We start from the raw sequence: 22907 nt of genomic DNA, 5'->3' as shown, positions 1-22907 counted from the left end.
ATTAATGTAAAATTATTATATCATAGCTTTTTGATTAAATATTTAGAAAATAAAATAAATAAATTGATCCAGAACTAAAAAGAGTATCAATACCAGTGATTAATCAGGATCATAAACATATAAATGAAAATGTTATGTTACGAGAAGAGTTGAATTATTCATGCCAATATTTGTTAGGCGAAAACGGAATGGTTGGCCATGCGTAATATATACCTACTGTTTTACTATAATAGCAGGCATTGGACTAATGGGATAAATGGCAGCCCGGAGCAAGGTTGTGACGATATTAAACCACAGTCCCGCGGGCACTGTCGCTCGGCTAACACTATATCAGCAAATTGGTAAATGGCACCACTCGAACGTATCCGTTCAATCAACTTAAGACAAGAAGATTTAGTCGTGAACTCGCTTTCCGGTGTGTTTGGACACTCTTAGATGTGCTCCAGTGTTCCTTTAGCAAAATGGATGTGTACAGAGTCAGTTAATGGGAATCAAAATGGATATCATAACAGGATCCTTAATCGTCAATATTGACGCGTAAATAACCTGATCAGTGTATATAACCCGTAAAAATGAACGGTATTAGCGTTGAGAAGCCCATCGCTAATGTAGAAAAGGAACAGACGCCAAAATCTTGCAGCGTAAAGGAAAAACTACTCCAAATACGCTCAAACATAACAGTGGAACCAATAATTGCGTGCTATATAATGTCCAATGTTTTTTCGGGTCTTGCTGTACAGAATTTGAACCTAGAGAAGGCCTGTCGGGTCAACTTGGGATACAGTGACGAAGTGTGCTCAGCATTAAATAAGAGACAGACTGAAAACTATACTTTCGAAGAATCAGAAGTGCAGAAATTAACAGCATCTGTCCAAGCTTGGAAGAATATCGTCCAAACGGCGTTTCCATGTATTTTGGTCTTATTTGTTGGATCTTGGAGCGATAAAACTGGTAAAAGGAAAGCGTGCATCTTGTTACCAATTATTGGGGAGATTTTGTGCTGTACATGCTTTATACTGAATACATATTTCTTCTACGAATTACCATTGGAGTTGACCGCCCTATCCGACTTATTCCCTTCACTAACTGGTGGTTGGATAACTGTTTGTGTTGGTGTATTTAGTTATATCGGTGATGTGACCACAAAGGAAATGAGGACATTTAGAGTAGGAGTGGCAAATCTGTGCATGTCACTTGGTATACCGATTGGGATGTCCTTAAGTGGGATCCTGTTGCAGAAAATCGGATATTATGGCATATTCCTGATATCTAATTGCCTGTATCTTACAAGTTTCATATATGGATATATAAGGCTTAAGGATCCTGAGTTTTCACATGGTCGAGAGCGCGTAAGTATTTTAAGGCGCTTAATGTACATGTGGGAAATTAAAAACTTGAACCAAGTCACGCATTTGTCTTTGAACTGATTATTAACATTCATTTGCATTTGATACAAGCTTTCATATTCTTGGTTGTAGACATTCTTAGTTAATCACTGATTTCATCATGGAATATACACTTTCATCCACATACTCCAAAAACAATCAATCAAAATACTTCTGCGCTACCAAACCACCTCAAAATTATCTTTTTAACTTTAATCAATAATAATAATAATTTCATGTTTTAAGTACAGCATTGTTTGAATTCAGGGTTATTTAAATTATAAAAGCTACAAATGTAGTAATAATATATAAATAGAAATTGTTTGAACAATTATATTTATCTATTTAGCTCTGCGTTACTTTATCTGTCTTAAAAAAAATGTTTTCTTAAAACAAGGATTACTAACTTAGATTGGCCTCCGCTGCACTCCAACTAGATACCACACGCGTCATCGAAAAGTGCAGCAAAAAATACTACGCCAAAGTATTCGAGCCAGTAAAATGCCGGGTTGCGTAGTAATAAGTAAATAAGTACGTAATATTACAAGAAATAAGAAAGACACTGGGGCCAAATATCATAAGTAAGTATTTTGTATTATATAAGTTTAGTGTAAAAGAACACGAAGCGATATAGGTATAAGTTACAAAATTTTAAAGATGCCATTGAGTGTCAAGATGCCACGCACACAAGCATCTTTACAAACAGCTAATACACACTATAATATAAAGTTGCCGTAGTAAAAAAGCTATTGTTTTCAGGTAGTATGGTATCTACTCGTAGTTGGAGTACAGTGGAGACCAATCCTTAATCTAGGGATTACAAAGTAAAAGAACGAATTATTATGACGTAAGTGGTTAAAGCGTTATAATGATTTTCAATGTTTATTTTACACAAGTGTTTATAAAATAATAATACTGATAACTCCTATTATGTGAGAGATAAAAAAATACAATGAACTAAATGCAAATATACATATAAAACAAAGCAAAAATAATATCCCCTTACAAAAACTCTTCAAGATCTATCCTGCCGCGTAGGAGTTAAAGAATTACATTCAAATACACAAGGCAATTGAATATTAGATCGTTAGAGCTAAATGGATATAGTCAAATATATACACGGTCTGTCGTGTAACAGAGAATCAATCGACAATCTTAATAGAAAGCTTAGGGCTCCGGTAGCCAAGGTATTGCGGTTTGAGGTCGTTCATCATTCGATCCTACGCCTAAGTGATAAATTGCGGTGCGCACACTACGCAAACTTGTAGGAAGGGGTACAAGCTGGTTCACACGAGGCTCAGATAGGTGTCTGAATTGTAATGTCTTCACTAACAAGCAGCTTTATCAATACTGACATCTAACTACCAGGTTTATAACGCTGCGGAGAATATTGTGGCGTGGATTGAGTCAAGTTAAACAAATAAAATATGATAATGACTACTTTATTCATATATATATGAATCAATTAACTAAAAATAAAAACAAAATACTTAGAACTTATTACAATAATATGGTGTTACAATGATAATGTGCTCGATAATTACTGATTTGGTGCAACACTGTGCCACAGTCACAAAATCCATTTATTCTTGTAAATTAGGCTGCACACACGTCATGTCTGTATCTGATCCGAGTTTAGAAATAACTTCCTAACAATATGACTCAACACAGAATAAAATAATCCGAAGATCGAAGTATTAAGTTATCTAACTCAAAATATCTCTATCACCCCATAAAAAACTTAAGTTAGGACTTTCATAATAATAATAATTATTGATGCCCCTTCACAGAAAATTTAACCTATCCTCAGAATAGGCAAGGCCAAAGAAAGATATATTTAATACATAATATTCACTATACAAACGTTTGAACCTACCTGGATTCGAACCGTGCTCAAAAAATGGCTTTATTGTTCTTTTTTTCAACTAGGGAAGTCTCCCCTAGTATAGAAGATGAATAAAGTCAAGAATTCAAGTTTCAAGCAAGATTAAAATCTGAATTTAGTAAGAAAATTTTATTTACAAAAATAACGGACTAGTAGTAAAAAAGAAGGACTCCGCGCCGTGATATTAGCAAGTGAAGCATCTTTATGCTAGTGTGTGTGCGGTTACGGGGTATACCAGTTACACAATTTTTTCTCCCTTAAATAATCATATATCCACATTTATTTTTATATTATTGATTTTATACTTATTCACAACGCACGACGGCATTTTTAAAATATTTTTTTGCGACGCAAACTGATTTGTCACAGACGATGGCAAATCTCATAATGGCGGCCGATCGGCTTGTATTAGTGTAAGTGTATGCGTGGGGCTATGTATTTACACGTTTACCGGCTTGTTTTGGCGCCTCACTATTATGTAAGGTGACACGGAGTCCTTACTTTTTTACTCGTACGTGACAAAAATATGATTTACTATTTCAATCTAAAAGTACTGCATCTTATGATTGCACACTGTATTGTAACCAAAACACTCATTAGTTAGAAAACGACTCATTATTATTTTTTAAGTTACCGAATGAAGTTGACAGGAGTCAGGTGTTAAATGTTGTTTTTACCTTTCAGAGGTGGCTATTATAACATCCTTTTCTCTTTTAGTACCTAATATTGTTTGTAAATCTTATTTTATCGCAGGTAGTATTTTCAATGGTTTTCCGTCTTTTTATTTTTTCTTCACATACATTCATGGAAAAATTATATATCATAATTGCTGAATTTACACACCAGAATAAAGAGTGAGTCATTATAAAGATGGTTAGCTATTTGTTCCGAATTTATCACTATATTCTTGGAAATATCATAACTGTTTGCTTTTGCCAGAATTATTTGGTTAGCCGAAGCGGTAAGTGTGTACTTGTTTGGACAGTCCAATGTGTGTTAACATACCGCTTGTGTGTGATGACCGTAGTTTGTCGGATTATGCTTCATTTAGTTTGGCCAATGTGTAACAGATCACATTCAAAAGCCAGCTTGTATATCCTTCTTTTTTGACATCTTGAGCTATATTCATGACAATTTACTAGACTCAGTTAGTGTGATGTGATTTTGTTTTGTTCAATATTAAAATTGAGTCATTTAATGCGATCTTATACTTTATAAAGTATTTTCTTCCAATGTGTGATTCTAGTATTAATAAAAACTACTTAATATATAAATAAATATAGCTATTCACAGCAAGCAGATACTTAAATGGGCGGAAACGCTCCTGTGATTCCTCGGATGTTGCTGGAGTGTGGGTGGCGGTGATCAATTACCATCATGTGACCAAAACGCTCATCATCCTCCTTTTCATAGCTAAGAAACTATCTGGTTGAAAAGGTTTTCCAGCACAAAAACAATCTTATTAGCGGCAATTCTAGCCCTATCCATATAGCTCGGCTCTGACAATATAACAAAAGACCGTGGTCGCGAAATATCTTAACCACTTCGGCTTTGCCCTTTCGATTTGTCTCCATTTATAAAATAAAGACAATAGGATTACTTAACATAACAATATTTGAATAACACATCATCATAGCAGTGAAAAGCCCTACATATTATGTTATTCATTCAATTGTTTATGTTGTATTTTAAGTTACTTATCTGTCTTATAAACAATCCCGAGGTATAGCTCTCTGCTTCCCGAAATAGTTCATCAAATGTAAGCCACGAACGCAAGTAAATCAAAGTCAATCCCGTTGGAAAACAAATGCTAAATGGTATCTTGCTTCTCCATAGTTTCGACAATCAATGATAAATACCACTAGTCAAAGTTGAATAAACTTTATTCAATTCGCCTTAAACTAAGCGCCTTTGAATCTTCAAATATTTCTTTTGAATTACTAATTTTACCATATTATATTCGTAAAAATTTGAGCTCGTCAGAAGAACATACAAAAAGCTCAACGGCCACTCTTTTCAATCGAATAGAGTATTTTACAATGAGTGTAAAATACATAAAACATTAGTTTGTAAGGTGCTGCATCCAATATAATATAAGTCGTGTTAAATAATATAAATAATTTGATAAAGAATTAAATGTATAAATATTAATTATCGTATATTGGAAGCATCGACCTTTAGAGCTTGAACTCATTGTTTGTGTAAGGATACTTCGTGAACATGATGGTCGTGATTACTGTCACAATTAGTAATTGCCGCAGGGAATGCCATTCAGTGAGCATGACAAACCATTGTATAGCATACCTACGTATGATAACTAAAAATTGCAAAATTAATGTTCACCATGCAACAGTTATACAAACCAAAAGAATATATTATACTAGCTGACTCGACAGACGTTGTTCTGTGCATAATAAATAAAATACTGTTTTTTATGAATTTGTCAGTAATATTTCATAACACCAATAATTATTTTGTAAAATATGCTCCCTGTCAATGACATTCTATATTATGTATAGAACCTACAATGAAATTGTTTCACAGCAGAACTGTCAGACCGTGCGTCAATAAATTCTCTCATAGAAAATATGTCCATACAAAAGAAATATTGAAAATAAAAATAATTATGGGTCCCAAATTGAAATAAAAACTATCCTATCTCTTAAGTTGGATCAAACTGCACTCCATAAAGAAATCCCCATTAAAATCCGATCATTAGTCCATTGAGGACAAACATTGTGACACGAGATTTATATATATTAAGATTCATTTTACATTCGATTATACAATCTTAATATAAAGAATTATTATTAGGTGGACCAGGAGCATCTATATTCCATACTACTATTCCATTGAATAGGGCGATTCTTTATAACTTTTTTAAATTAAGATTGTGTTAGAAATTTTGTTATTTTCTTTGGAATTTTATTATAGAACTGCACACCGTAGTGTTTGTCGTAATAAAAAAACGAATTTTATATTTTACTGCGTCTCGTTTTTGGAACAGCGATTTTATTTTTATTTCTCGTATTTTTAAAGTGATTTCTATTATAGATGAATGAATTCAGATTATAGATGGCCCTAATCGCCTTTGCAAAACAAATCCCCACAGTGAAATTTCATATGACATAATGCTATGGAAATAACTGAAATATCAGTTTTGTTGTGTTAGTATCAGTAAATTTTTTAATTTTTCTGATAGCAAAAGTGACAGCATTGAGTTTATTTGAGATTGCCTCAATATGAGCGGCCCATTGTAGTTTTTCATCTAATACTACCAAGAAACGAAGTTGAATCTACAAGTTTTAAAGGTTCCCCATTTAATGTTATACTTCTTGATACTTTTTTAACATTAGGTAGGGAGAATTCAATATATTGTGTTTTGCTCGCGTTACTTGAAAAATTATTCACCCTGAACCATTTAGATAATATGTTTTTCCAAGGACAGGTTTGTTTTATCTAAATTCTGTGAGTGTTTATCAATATTATAAGCCACTGGAGAGTTTTTTGCGAAAAGAACTATCTAACATTCATTAGAGGGTACAAATGGCAAATTATTAAAGTAGACTAGAAATAAGAAAGGTCCTAGGATTGAACCCCGAGGCACGCCCACCCACATAACAGCTCCTGATGAATGTTCATTATTATTTACTACTTTCTGGGCTCTATTAGCTAAGTATGAAGTAAAAAGATCAGTGATTTGCTTTTTATTTCATAATAATTGAGCTATCGGATAAAGGTAGAATAGAATCACAGAATATTTCTACGGTGTTATCTGATTTCTCCCAAGCATTAAATATGTGTCGAAGCGACGTATTAAGTAATTTGATACAAGTATTTTGTAGTTGAATTTAAAACTTACTACGTTTTTGAACATTAAATTGGCTATCTGTCGCTTAAATCTAGGTGTCAGATACAAAGTATCCTTAGTAGTATTTTTATTTAAGCATTTTCTTAGTAAATAATTAGGACTAATTGATACAATAATGATAAATTTGAATGCAAGATTACAAATAGTGTAATATATATTCATAGTATATATCAATTTGTTACAAATAATAGATCTTGCATTCAGATTGCACAGAACAGATAGAAGTTGAAACACAGAAATTTCTAACCTGAAAGGAAAAAGTTCCTGATTTGTATTAGAACACGTGTCGTCACTTTTACCTGTTTTGTGTATATTTGTTATTATGAGTACGTTTCTGAAAAAACGTTTGTATTTTAAACTTTTATAAACTGAATAAATAACAATTTATTATAAACTGAATATTATGTTAATAACCTCAACCTATTTTCCTCTGAAACAATGGAATTAATTATTGAATTCACTTTGGTAAATAACATTCAATAATACATAATATTTTGAATGAGATTGCTATAAAATATTCGGCATGTCAAGAGCTGATAATGAGTTATGGACAGTCGAAAATCACACGAAATTAAATCAGGCTTGTTATTTCGTTAAAATCAACATTCCTGTTGATAGTATAATTCTATATTAATTCGCAAATATGCATTTAAATATTTCTTATTTCTTTGCATAACAAATTATTAAATAAATATTTGTACTTTTTGAGTGCCTCACCTCTAAGAATAAAATGGAATCAGAACTTAAACATTACTTTCATAAATTTTCATCCAAACTTACAGCAATTCTTATACGTGGGTAACACTAAAAAAGTTTAGAACTGGCCAGTTAGAAACATTGCTAGTGAAAACTTTTATTGAATTCCAATTTTAGAATTCTTTGGTAACCTAATGTATTATATTGCATTCATTTGTCATTTGTTTTTGTTAATTGGCGACAAATCTAAAGCCCTTATTACACGTGAAAATGAACCTAACGCGAGAAACTTTTCGGTCAATGATTTATAATATGACTGCGATTAACATTTCTTAATGAAACACCATCTCGTGCCTCTATTTACAATTGCTTTAACGAGTTTAACCGTGGAGGTAGCAATCTCAATGATGTGGGTCGTCCTTTAACAGCGACTACTGAAAATAACATCAGTGCTGTGCGACGCATGATAGAGGAAGATAAGAGAGTGACCTATCAGCAGATACTAGGAGGAAGTTTAATGCCCTTTCTTACCTCGGTGGTATTTGCTGTAGACAGATTATTTTTGGCAAAATTTACAGACAGTGTCCCCTTATTTGGTATGTGTAGTTGTAGGATTTAATTTAGAAATAATTGGACCCCAGCTGTTAGATGTTAGAAGACGGGATAAAATTATCTAACACCTCTATAATAATCTTTATGCTAACACCCTACACCTATGTGTATAAAAAACAAAACTGGAATATTAAAAAAAATACGTAGATTTATAAAACATATGAACATACTAAAGAACTAATCCTTTTTTATATGTCAAGTAAGCAAGCTCAAAAGTAAAGTTTAGGATTAATTTAATCGAATTATAACTGCTCATATGAATCGAGCAATTAATATAATCTATACACGCACGGAATGCACCCAGGGGTATAATTTTTTGACAATTTCACGAAGTAATGATGTTACAAGCACCTGGCAGACAAATGACAGTGATATATCACTTATGTAATTCCCAGCGTAGTAATAATTCCATTGTGGCTTTTGTTGGGTTTGATTGGACTCTGATAGTGCAATAAATTAAGTAGCAAAACAAAAATAGTTCTATTATTTAATACAAATTGTAAATTATACACAAACGTTAGAACTAATTTCTTACTTCAGTGTTCTTTACATTGTTTTTAAGTCAATTCTTTGGGTTTTGCAAGTGAACATGAAAAGGGCTTCCACCATTGCCAATTTAATACTGAAGTATTTAATTTATTTAAACTTTAAATAAGATATATTATATGAGCGTTGATTTTCTATTATTATTTCTATAAAATTTTTTGTTTGTCAAATTTTGTTTTTATATAATTATATATGTTAATACTCCATGTTGATGACAATATATTCATTAGTTAGTCAATCAATGGTATATCTTTAATTCACCGCCAATTTCATTTCGAATTTTGAAGTTTATTTCATTTACATCCATTTTTTGGCAGCTAAAGCAGCACGTTGTATTAATTAAGTTTGTTAGTTTAAGCGACGTTTGGGAACACCTTTTGAATGAGCTCGGGTGGTGTTCAAATTTATTGCAGCTAGCCGAATCCTCAACAGGGATGTTGCAATTACCAAGGTCAATGGGTTGTTTCAAAATATTACTCCAGATTTATTATTTTGCAATTCGACATGCATAGTCTTGCATAAATTTAGTATCTTGACGAATTTCATCCGCTGTCGTTGACCGTGGAATCACTGGTCATTCTTTGCGGATATCTCCAGCTGATAAAATCATCGCTCCTCTTAATCTGATTTTGATTGTTTTGCAGATAATTCATATTTCTGTCTAATGCTTCCAAATACTTCTTATGTGTCATCGTGCATTCATCCCATCCTAGCAACTCACATTGCTGCAAAACCTTTGCCATTGCTGAGTTCTTCGATCTGTTGCAGGTCGAAGTTCATAGCGTTGAATATTCAATATATAATAATTACACAATTTATGCCACCGTTTTAAACATCTTTGTAAAGAACAGTTAAAATAATTAACTTTTTTCAACGCACTTTCATTTTATTTTTTTTTTATTAAATACCACCAAGTACCTTAAGGATCTTCAAAAAAATAAATTAGCCGAATTGGTCGAGCCGTTTTCGAGTTTTGCGCTTAGCAACATTCATTTTTATTTTTATAGATAGATATTGTAATCGTAAAACTAACAAAAAAGTTCATTGAAATCTTTCTATTCGCGAGATGTCATGAAAATGTCAATCCATACAAAATTATGGGAAAATTAATATTGTTTACAATAAGATTTTTTTGTTATTTTGACGCATAATAGAGGAAGATAAGAGAGTTACCTATCAGCAGATACGGGCAAGCCTAGGCATTGGTATGAGTCAAGTTCAAAAATATTACAAGAACATTTAGGCGTCAGGAAGTTTTGTACCAGATGAATTTCCCATACTTTAACCGACGACCAGAAACACCTTCGCATGAACTGGTGTCGGCAAATGTTAGATAAGTTCAACGGCAGTGACTCAAATGCTGTATTTAACATCGTCACAGGTGATGAAAGCTGGGTATATTGCTACGAATCCGAAACCAAAAGATAATCAGCTCAGTGGGTGTTTCCTTTCGAGGATCGGCCAACTAAGGTAAAGAAAGGAAGAAGTCATGGAAAAAAGATGATTGCCTCATTCTTTGGTCGGAAAGGTCATTTCGCGACAGTTGTGCTAGAAGATGGAAGGACAGTTACTGCATGTCAATCGCTGTTTGCCTGTTGTCTTGGAAAAAAACCGATAGCAGCGCCCTCGAAGCAGGATCCTCCTTCATCACGACAAGGCCTCAGCGCACTCCGCAAAACGGACTGTTGAATATTTGAAGCCCTGTGGTGAAAGCGTACGAAAATGCCATAGAAGAGACCCCTAAGGAAGAATGGGCCCACTCCTTTTCTCAGTGGTTCCATCGAATGCGACGATGTGTAGAGAGGAACGGAGATTACTTCGAAAAACAATAAAAGTATTTGCATCTTTCCACATTAAGCCGTTTTTCATTTTCTAAACATTTTCAGTGTTACCTGGGTACTCTCTAATCTTTCAAACGGCATATGCCGCAGAGCTGAGTCTATCTGCTAGTTGGGCAATATGGGGACCCCAATGAAGCTTTTTATCTAACGTGATACCCAAGAAGACTGTAGTGTCCACAAGTTCCAATCTCAATCTATATAAAATGCAAAGTAAAGTAGCCCGTTACTTGAGTATTGTCAAGAAACGGTGCACTTTCATATGTTTGAACGAGTCATTCACTAGAGAGTTTCAAGGTATTTGCTGTCTTCATTAAAAGTAATATGAACTAATTGCATCAACAGTAAGTAGAACATCTTTACTACTAGCGTTGATCCACGCAAGCTTAGCGCGAGACCCGTGTAGGGAATACGGCATTACGTCGTCTAGGAAGAAATCTTCGATCGTACTTTTTTGTTCGTGTCATCAAAACTAAGACACACTTAAAGTTCTGTAACTTTTTAGTATCTTTTTACAAAAAAATTCACTGAGATAACGCTTTGAATAATGTGGCTTAACAAAAAATGAAAGATGGTTTCGTAAAGGGTAATTGTTATTTATTTCTTTTGGAAACAAATGGTACCAAAAATATAGAATAGAGATTCATTAATAAAACCTAACCTATAATAGTTCCCAATCTTAACAAAATACATATAACAGAGTTTAGAGAGAAGACGCAACACTAATTTTCTTACAAGCACTTTTGAATTAATAATATTAAATAAGGTAACTAAGGAATTAAAAAATAAAGAGATTGACAAAGGAGATTGACATTATCAAATAATAAATTTTGAGCAACTGCTCAAAATGCTTTCCGTCGACTCCAATGCATAAGTTTATACGTCTCTTTAATGACCTTATTGCATTTGATACAATGACAGGATTTATCCTCGATAGAATATCAACAAAAAAAAGTAAGATTTCTAACGAAAACTTTAAATAGGAGGTGAGATTTCTTAAAGAAAGTAAATGTGGTATTTCTTTATTATTATTATTTAACTTATTTACTGAGTAGCAAACCTTTATTGGACAAAACACTGTATCCTTTATAAGGTTTTTAGATTAGATTAATATAATAATATTAATCTAGATTTAGTGTTACATTAGTTTTTTTATTATTGATATATGATTTATAAGGCATATAAATTACATTCACATTAAGATAAATTTTGCAAATTTTGTTCAAACTATTTGTTGTTACATTTTGTATGTGTTTCACTGTCTTTGTAGTGTTTGTTCCAAATAAAGATATACTTTACTTAACCTTTCTTTTGTCGTGTTTAATTTTTTTTTCCCTTATATACTTTTTAAATTTTTAAGTTAAAAGCGGACAGTGTCAAGTCAGGCTACTTTAATTTATATTTTACATTAAAATCTCATTAACGTTTCCTTTTTCAGGAACAGCCAGTTGGTTTTCAGGGATGGGTGTGTTCATTTTTCGACGCGCGTCATGTTCGCGAGACTCTCACTGTAGCCTTTAGAAGTGGACCCCGACGGAGAAGACTTCGAGTGTCCCTGCTGATTGTGGTCGTATGTGTTATATTTGGGCCGTTACATGGTGAGTTAGCTCTGACGTCACTGTGTAATCAATACACAAGTTTTGCGAAAGTGGTCTTTCGTACTGAAGTGCGAATTGCACCACACACTATAAAGTATGTTTGACCGTATGTATACGCCAGTCGGTGTGATATGAGTTTAAAGAGATGCGCGCAACTTCAATTATGAGCACGGAAGACTTGTAATGGCCGAGGCGAAAATAAACAAGAATAATTTCTGAAAAAAGGAAATTTTTCGAATGAAGCAATCATAGCATAGGAAGGTAGACCGGCGGATAATACTTTATATTGGAGACAAGAGAACAACCGACAAGATACCGGAACTATATTTTTAGGAGGTACTCCATTCTCGTTCTAGATATATATTAACACATTATGTATTAAAATTTTATCACAGTGGATATATCACCGTGCCCACAGGTCCATGTGCCTACCGCTTCTTACTTCCGCAACCCAAGGAATATCTATTATATTCAAATTCAATTTTTTTCAAGTTTACCAAATAGTCAATTATAATTTATTTTAAATGATTTTTTATTCATATATTATCGCAAAATATTATTCACGATGAAATATGTCATATTATGATTATGTTATTTACATATATGATTAAAATATCTCACTCCCGAGTATTGTTATACTCTCACCAGGGCTGTGAGAAGATATTTTTTCAACAATTAATTCAAATCTACCTTGAACTGAATTTTAATGTATACAATATTCTTAGAAACACAAAAAAGTTTTCAAGACGTGACGTCACGTCTCCTTGCAGCCGACAGACCGCTATATAAGCGGTAGCAGAACAGTCGGTGACGATTACTTCGTTTGTCGTCGTACTGTGATCTTTTGTTGTCGAACGTTGTGTTGACTAGTTAGGACGTTACTCTGCCCGATTTCTATTCGAATCTTTGTGTAGTCTAGTGTCTAGTCTTTGTGTAGTCTAGTATCTAGTCTTTGTGTTGTTTGAAATTTATTCTTAGTAGCTTAAAAACCCTTCTTGATCTTATGTCCTAATTATATAATATACAGCGTAGAGCTACAATGGCGACATTAAATAAACGCAAGGATACAGTTACTAAGCCGTAATTATAAAAGAAAATCATACTTCACCTAAAGGAACAAATTTTCATTGATTAATTGATTAAAAAAATGTTTTATTAAAATGATTAACACGAGTGACACATTTTAATAAAACACTTTTTAACACTCACTAACTTTACGCAAAATCTAATGTAAAAACACAGCTAAAATGACACGCATTTAAAACACTTAAAAAGTGTTTTATTTAGATCTATTTTTCATAACATCATTTCGGGAGAGCAAATATGAATAACAGAAGAGGATTAAAATTTTGGTTTTTTAAATATATTATTTTTTTGTTTGAACATATGAAAATTTCAATTATTTACTTTAATTTTTAGATTTTTTTTTTATTGAAAAGGCAGACAAACGAGCGTACGGGTCCCTAAGTGGTGCTAAGTGATCACCACCGCCTATATTCTGTTGCAACTCCAGAGGAATCACAGGAGCGTTGCCGGCCTTTGAGGTAGGTGCTTCTTTTGAAGATACCCATGTCGTATCATCCCGGAAACACCGCACTAGGAAGCTCATTCCACAGTTTTTAGTACGTGGAAGAAAGCTCCTTGAAAACCGCAATGTGGAGGACTGACACACATCCAGCTCTTGGGGATGATATCCTTATTTGGGGCGTGTCGTGCGAAGGTGGAATTCAGCGGCAGGAATCAGGTGAAACAGCTCTTCGAAAGACTTCCCGTGATAAATAAGATAAAAAGAATAGGGGAGGCCCAGGCGGAAGGGTGTCTTAAGAGCACCAACACCAGGCGACCCGTGGCCTCCGATCCCCAACACTAACCTATGTGAATTATAGTGACACTAGGCCGCTAATCCACGCCGGTATTCTATGCGAGTGTGGTAATTAACCCGGACGAGTCTAGCCCGATTGTGCTGACGTTATAAGACGGCAGCGTGACTCTCCCACGTCTAAAAAGCCCTTAGTCGCCTCTTACGACACCCTTGGGCCTGGGACTCCCCTGTTCTTTTTACGCCCCGGGGAAGTCCTGTACTGCAACAACCTTCTCAAGAATGGTATCTTGATACAATTGTGGCGATGTTTTGATACCTTTTTGCACGAAAAGTAATGGCTCACAGCTAATAACCCACCAAACCATCACTGAAGTCGGATGTTGCCCACGTTGCACTCTGTCGACTACTTAAGGAGCTTCCTTAGAGCTTTGAGCATAAATGTGGTCAATTTGTTGGTTAAAAATGAAAATGTTGCTCAATTGTAAAAAAAAAAATCTCATCCGTAAACAAAATTATTCTTTGATCTCCCTTTGCGTACCGCTTCAGTAGTTGTTTCTATTTTACCACCCTATTCTTATTTAAATTATAATTTAAGAAATGACCAGTACGTCTCTTATAGGCTGCAAGTCCTAAGTCATCGTTTAAAATATGCGACATGATTCTAGGTATCTTCACCTCCCGATATAAAATCTTTTACTTTGCTGCTTTGCCCACCTTTTTCGTACGAACACTACGTGGACGACCAGATCTTATTCTGTCACAAACACAGTAGGTCCCGATTAATAACCCGGTATACAAACATTTTACTTATACTAAGCGTATGTATATAACTACCCGAGTTTTAAAATTTACATTTGGGTCCATACATACTTTGTGTAATGCAATCACAGCGGTTCGGTTTTCTTTATCACCCCACTCCATTTTAATATCGCAAAATATTGTACAATGTATTGGCGCCAAACTGATAAAACTCAATGAACAATAATATAATAACGACAGATTCCAAATACAAACATAGTATTTTGTTTATTTTTAATTGTAACAGTATTTATGGCCAGACTATGTATATAAGACAAAACAACATTATTATTTTTGGTCTTATTTAACCGAGGGAATACACGGATTTATGAACAAAATGAAATTAATAAACGAAATGTTAGATCTGAGCATTTGATGTCAATGTGTGTTTTGTATTTTAAGATAGTTTTTTATGTTCACTTATATTGGTTTAAAATGTTTTAGTTTTTTGATAAAACACAATATTTTTATGTTCGGGACAAATCCGCGGAAGTAAGCTATTAAAGCCAAATAGGTTCTGTATCCGATATACAAAGGATTGAAGTGTGAGATTGGAGCGTTACGTCTTTTATATTCAACTTACTATATTTAATAAAAATAAATTGAATACTTCTTAATTTTGTTACATGTCTTAAGTCTTAACCTCATCTCTTAAAGCTATATACTGTAAATTACAATGTCACGTTGTACTTCATCTGTTTTCAACAACACGCTGCGGTTGCAGAACACTGCGGTGTTAAAATGGACTGAAATAAATAACTCTCGTAGCTCGGTTCGATTTTTCATTTAAAATTTATTAATCTTCTAAAAGCGGTCGGTGTGGAGAATCCAATTTATATTTTCTATATTCGCTTGAGAAGTAAAAACTAAGATCTAATTTAATGTGCCTCCTATCTTTAATACTCATAAGTCATTCATATAGCTTAGAAGGATTTTGATTGTTTCTTATAATGATCCGATATTTGAATAAACTTAGCAAAATAGCCATCAAATCAAATCAACGACTCAACCAATCGGGACAGACCACACGCCAATGCAAAATTTTGCACAGATAGCCCTGCGTAGTCTGTGGTACGTGATCCAAGCCTTTCGGCATTGTGCCCGTTGAAATCACCCAAGACTACGGCTACTATTTCAGCGGAAGGAATCTGTACAAGCACGTGGTCAATTGCCGCTTGAACGCAGCCCATAAGATGATCGCTTTCTGCGTATCACTATGCGACCTGTAGACACACGCATAGATGCGGACACTGACCTCAAAATCTACACGCAGCCAGAGAGTAGACCCTGGTCCCTACCCACAAAATTGCCGACATGGCCACAGCAGATATCCTCGCGAATGTACACATTTACCCTGGCCTGAGGCAAATAATTATGCTCAATTTTGAACCCGGGGTATGTTAAAATATTGACGTATCGCTAGATCGAGATATCTCTGTGGGAGACGGAAAGTAAGGAAACGCCGGCTTCGCCGTCTCAAGGTGGTGGTGGATGGCTTTAAAATTGGAGTCGATTCCCCTAATGTCGCAAAAGACCACATGAACTTTGGAGTAGGGTGCTGTGGTGTTACTACCTCGTTTGTCCTCGGACATGTGCGGTTCGGTGCCTTCCCCAATATACCACTGGCTGCCCGAGCGAGAATGCTCGGGGAGAATTCTCCGACTCTAGTAGAGGCGGTACCGGTACCGGTATTTTCCTGGGGTAAAATCTGTATATTCAATGGTCATATTCAGGGGGGGGGGATTCTCTGGTTCCTCTACAGTCTACACTAACTATATACTCGTATATCTTCATCTAACCGTCCATTCATCGTATGTCGCCATCGTAGCTCCAAGCTGTATCAATACGCAGGCAACAGTTAAAAATCCTAAAACTAGATCTATAAAAAAATTAAATTTTATCATAATTATCACCTTATATAACCGTAGGGGACGACGGTCGGGTAATAAGATTAAAAATAAAAAACGCAACAAGCGCTTCACAGCCTTGTTAATTAGGTGTCAAATAGCCAAGGATAATTTAGCTCTTTTTGCGGAACTAGCCACTTGTTGCTTCTTAGCTTAATTTATAATGCAAATAGCGCTTCCTTTCGAAGATTTATTGCTTGAATTCAATTGTCCTAATGTGTTTTGCAACAGTGGGCACTGTTCCAGTACATTCAAACACACATTGAAAATAATCACATATCTGGTACTGCAGTTCATGGGTAAAAGGGATGTGATGGGAAGTCCTGAGGCAACCACATATGAACATCCGCAACACCGGAGATTAAGAGTTGCGTTGCCGGCCTTTAAGTCACGAGTATGTTCTAAAGTTGAAATTGCCAATGTTGCACCGGTTTGGAAAAACACAAGTCGGTAGTTGATTGTACAATTGGCTGAACCAGGCAAAGGATTTCTTGAAAAACTCGCGGTATTAGAATACCAGACGTCAACATGGTGCGAGTATAATATCACATTTGGACGCTATGTCCAGTTATTCCAAATAATAGAAAAAAAGACAAATATTTAATAAAAAAAAAAACAAAATAAATCAGCACATACACATGTCCAAGAAAACACTTCAAACGTCCCCAATCATAACGTAACGCTGACATAATGACGACTGTCTGCAGTCTCATATAATGCAAATATTAATAAGAAAAGTTTCCTTCCATATTACAACGCGCGGGGATTTTAATATGTAATTACTGTAAATTGTTGTTTTGATTTTTAATAATGTTAAACAGGACACTTAGATTTAAATTTTAATTAAGGGCCAATAAATCAAAATATGTCACATGTCATTGGAATGTTATGATACAGTGTTCCCCATACACTTACAATATACTAAGGTACGGACCACCTGTCGGATAATGTACGTAGTGGTTTAATATTAAATATACTACAGTAGTATAGACCTAATTCAAAGCGGAGCTGACTGTTATCGACATGTCAATCAAGTAGGTTACAATCGTAATAGATTCAAATTACCTTCTCTATGTTGTTGTATCTCCATTAGAGTTGTTCTTCTCTCTCGCACGCTTTGTTCGTCTATATCTTAGTATATTGGAAGTCAATGGTACCACGGTGTTTACCAGTGGCTAGATTATGGGTACCATAACGGCAGCTTTTTCTACCGTGAAGCAGTAAGCTGAAGCGAATGAGACTTAACATCTTATGTCTCAAGGTGACGAACGCTACTGAAGTGCTGCTCAGAATTTTTGGGTTTTTTCAAGAATCCTGAGCGGCACTACATTTTAATGGGCAGGGCTTATCAACAGCTGAACATCCTGCTCGTCTTGTTCCTTACTGTCATAAAAAAGCGGAACTCCACAACATTCGTTTTGCGAAACTGATTCCTATATCGATAGCTAATATTCAAGGACCATCCTCATGTGAGCCATTCGCTCGTAACAATAATAGATACGAGATCGTCACAGTTTTCTCATCAATATATAATCACTTCTCACCAGTAAACCAAAAATATTCTTTGTATTTAACTGGCGTGGTATCGTGGCGAGCTACTCGTGTTCTACCCAGGAGCTGCACAATTTAATACCTCTTTCGCCATTTACCCATCGGATGCTCGGCTTTTAGGGTTTCAATTGGCAACGGCTTCAAGTATTATATAAACAACTAAGATTTGAAATAAATTTCTCATGTTTGCCTTTTCATAACAATGTAATCTAGATGATTTCAACGATCACGTATTCGTTAGAAAACTATAGTTTGAAACAACTTTAGTGATCCAAAATTTTACTACCATTAAATCTCAAGCATATAACAGGAAGAAAAACTAATTTTTTGCAGGTGAAATGAATGTGTTATATCTATTCATGAGATACAGATTCAACTGGGATGAGGTACAATTTAGTATGTTCTGCACCTACAGTATCATCACTAATTTAGTTGGTAAGTAATTCTATTGAAAACATTTATTTCTATATATTTATTTTAACAAATAATTACGAAACATGATCTTATCGGAGAATTAAAATGTTACCAATATCATTATTTGTGATAATTATCAATTTCATAAACATTCAGTTTGGATTACAATGCATGGCTACATAAATGACGGAATTCTTGATTCAAATTGGCTGCTAAACTGAACTCAATAAATATTTTTGTGTCAGATCATTTATACCTCTTGCTGCTAGACGACCGATGAAAAAAGGACAGGTTTATTGCATTTGTGTACGTGACAAGCTACGTCTTACACTCGAGTTTTTTATGTTCACATTGTGTTAGTCTGCGTGCACTGCTCAAAATAGAGGTTAACAGTCAACTTTAATTTTTGTACAGTTGTCACAGTCTATCTAGACGTATAAATGATCTAAGATTTTATAAACTCCTATTACACTTGCCTCAAACGTATAATATACACTCTGTATGTTAAGAAAAATAAAAATATTTAAATAATATTAAAGTTTATATAAATATTCAAACAAACGCCAAACAGGGGACCAAAAATTATTCGATGAAATGAATAGAGCGACGGCACCTGGGATATAATATAATGAAAAAAATAACATTCTCACATCTGAGGTATAATTTTTCAAAAGGGTAGATTTTAGTGATCTTTAAGTGATTTTAAAATATAAATTTGAATGAAAATCGATCTTAAGCCATTGGTGGTGTGTATCAACTAATAATGGCATAGTTAATGTGATCACCTACAACAAAGTGAGCCCGAGTCTGGTCCGTTGATGAGTGACATAAAATAAACTTTCACATGTAACAGTTATCAAATGATCCTTCGAGGGTTGAATGGCGAGGATTGAATAAAACACCAGAGAAGAAGACAATAAAAATAAATCCAACGTTGCAGGTACCTTGTTCTCAATCAGCATATTCAGTGATTTTATGAAACTGGACGATTCGGTGGTGGGAATTATTTCATGCACCAGCAAAATACTCGCTTCTTTTATATTCGCCTTTGCGACAACTACTACAGAAATATATTTAGGTGAGTCTAATATCAGGCGTCTCTTGAAGGCAATCTTTTATAGCATTGAGTGGGAGTATGTACCCTATTTAGATGAAATCTAGAGCTAAATACAGAAAAAAATAGATGAAAAAGATAAGGCGATTGTGAGGTCATTTATAGTTAGTTCGTTGTTAAAACTATATCGTAAAGATGGCCAATAGTCGTGCCACGTGTATGCGCGTAATATTTTTGATCATAAAGAGTTTATCCTTCTGACATTGAGATTATTATTTCTGTGCGTAAAGTGTTATATTTAAACTTTAAGGTCTTTAGATAAACTAGTATAAGCTACTACTACTAATATTGATTATTAATTAAGCTATTACTACTATTTTTGAAGAAAAAAACAACATTAAATAATTAAACATAAATACGGTTAAAGTAATACAGTGTAATTAAATTAATGCAAGATTATTTTCCATATCAGCGCTAATTAACCCGTCGTAAGTCCATCTCTCTAAGATTAAGGATGATTTCAGTAAATGTATCTGAAGGCTATCAAAACAAGCTATAAGACCATGCAACCACAAAATTATTTATATAGTGTTTCATTTAATATTACACAGACGACACAAAGTTGAAAAACCATATTGTTTTATAACAAATTAAGTAGTATGGAAATACTAATATATTAGTTAATGAAAACAGTTGGTTTTATTGATTTCTAAAACAAAACTAAAATATATATGCTTTCTTAGTAATATAAACAAAATGACTCCATTTGTAGTTACACCGCTCTTCAGCAACACTTCCCTTAAAGCCTCGCCTAGTATCGGAATACTGGGTCTCGAAATCTCGAGCGATTGCCAATTCCGCGGCCATCTGGAGGGCAAAGACAATTGGCTTTGCAGAAGCTGGGCGTCATTAATAGAGTACGGCAATACTTCAAGCCAGCCCACATTCTAGCGCTCTACAAAGCGCAGGTCCGGCCACACATGGAGTATTGCACCCCAGTATTAGCTCGATCCATCGGCGTGCAACGCAGAGAAGCTAGAATTGTCGGGGACCCAGTGCTCTGTGAATCTCTTGGCGTTGCGTAGAGATATCGCTTCATTGTGTGTCTTCTACCGCATTTATCACGGCGACTGTTCCGAAGAGCTTTTTAACCTGATTCCTGTCGCCGAATTTCACCTTCGCACCACACGCCACAAATTAGGATATCATCCCCACCATCTGGATGTGTGGCGGTCCTCCACAGTGCGGTTTTCAAGGAGCTTTCTTCCTCGTACTACAAAGTTGTAAAATGAGCTTCCTTGTGCGGTGTTTCCGGGACGATACGACATGGGTACCTTCAAAAAAAAGCGTGTACACCTTCGTTCAAGGCCGGCAACGCTCTTGTGATTCCTCTGGTGTTGCAAGAGCAAGACCCGTACGCTCGTTTTTCCTCCTATTCCATAAAAAAAAAATAGTATATCAAAAATACTTTATTATATTATCATACTTATGCATATTTCATTAGCATTTTAGAATTATGCTAGTGTCTTGGAAATAAAGTATAGAATATGTATTATAAAAATAGCAATTTATCAAAAATTGGGTAAAACTTCAAAAAAAAAAATCTGCGCTCTCCTTTAAAAAACGTTTTATATATATTTATATTGAAAAACCCGCGTAGATCTTTTAGTGTAAATTCATGTTAACTTCCCGCTAAGAAAATTGAAAATTTTCAAAAACTCGGGAAGTTATTGGTTTTACCCCGGTTTTCGACAATAGAGTTTTATCAGATCTCGACGTATTATGGTCCTAGGAAGCTTTCCTGACTATTCCCCCGTTACATACTTTTGTATGTATGTATGTGTGTGTGTGTGTATGTATGGATGTATGGATGTATGTATACCTATTATAACTTTTGAAAAGCTCAATATATTACATCGCGGTTGGCACCATTTGAAAGGGCTGTACCTTACTTAGATTCTGAATACAATTATGACCGAAAACAAAAAAACTACGAAAAATAGTGTTTTATTAAACTTTTATCAGACATGATTTACCAAATGTTTTTTTCAAATTTCGGAGTTTTAAAGTTCTGAGTTCGTTCATAATGCTATATTTATAATAATAATATAAGCTCAAAAACATAAAACAGCTAACTGTTTGAGTTCGAAGAGGTCAAAATAACACATAATATATATTAAACAAATTGTATATTATTTTATATTATTGACACAAATTAAAATAGTCGTAAGTACTATTTAAAGCGTTTAGGTTGGAATTAGCGGGAAGTATCAGAGATGGCCTCTTCCTATTTTTTTTCTAATTGATTGAATGAGTTTTACATTCTTTTATTATGCTTTCAGCCCCCCTTGTGGAAATTTTTAATGGGACTTCCTTCATAGCAATGAGATCCATAGCCTCCAAACTGGTCACGAGTGAAGAATTGGGTATGTAACTATAAGTATTTTGTCAATTCCTATGATTCCAGTCGGTTTGTGAATCTCATACTTGTCTCAGAAGTTGGTAAAGTATGTATGTATATATAGTAGTATGTATTCAATACATACAATTTGTTTAATTGAGAAGGATGCCATCTTTCTTAATACTGTATTTGACTACACTAAAATAATCTTTGTTTATAAATACTATTATATCTTATAGCTAACAAAACATATAAAGTAAATCGCATGAGCTAAACATTTCCTTTATATTAAAAAAAACAATTTGTCGTATCACCGCTCTTCGACAACACTTCCCTTACTGCCTCGCCTAGTATCGGAATACTAGAAACCTCGAGTGATTTCCAATTCCGCGGTCATCTGGTGGGCAAAGCCAAATTGGCTTCGAAGAAGCTGGGCGTCATTATTAGAGCACGGCAATGCACGGCCTACATTCTAGCGTTCTACAAAGCGCAGGTCCGGCCACATATGGAATATTGCTGTCACTATGGT

General features: G+C 34.5%; 1 protein-coding gene across 1 annotated transcript in view; it reads left to right on the top strand.

The window, feature by feature from the left end:
• The first annotated feature begins 307 nt into the window (after nucleotides 1-307).
• Nucleotides 308-22907, top strand: part of LOC126976132 (proton-coupled folate transporter-like) — a 33990-nt gene continuing 11390 nt past the window's right edge. The window contains exons 1-5 of the mRNA XM_050824374.1: nucleotides 308-1349; nucleotides 12272-12431; nucleotides 18843-18944; nucleotides 19864-20001; nucleotides 22320-22403. Of these exons, the coding sequence (XP_050680331.1) occupies nucleotides 573-1349; nucleotides 12272-12431; nucleotides 18843-18944; nucleotides 19864-20001; nucleotides 22320-22403 (1261 nt within the window). The 5' untranslated portion in view covers nucleotides 308-572. The remainder of the gene's footprint in view (nucleotides 1350-12271; nucleotides 12432-18842; nucleotides 18945-19863; nucleotides 20002-22319; nucleotides 22404-22907) is intronic.

Source organism: Leptidea sinapis, chromosome 1 (assembly GCF_905404315.1).
Source record: "Leptidea sinapis chromosome 1, ilLepSina1.1, whole genome shotgun sequence".
Classification (NCBI taxonomy): domain Eukaryota; kingdom Metazoa; phylum Arthropoda; class Insecta; order Lepidoptera; family Pieridae; genus Leptidea; species Leptidea sinapis.
The sequence above is the reverse complement of the archived record's forward strand: the minus strand, read 5'-3'. Positions and strand labels throughout refer to the sequence as shown.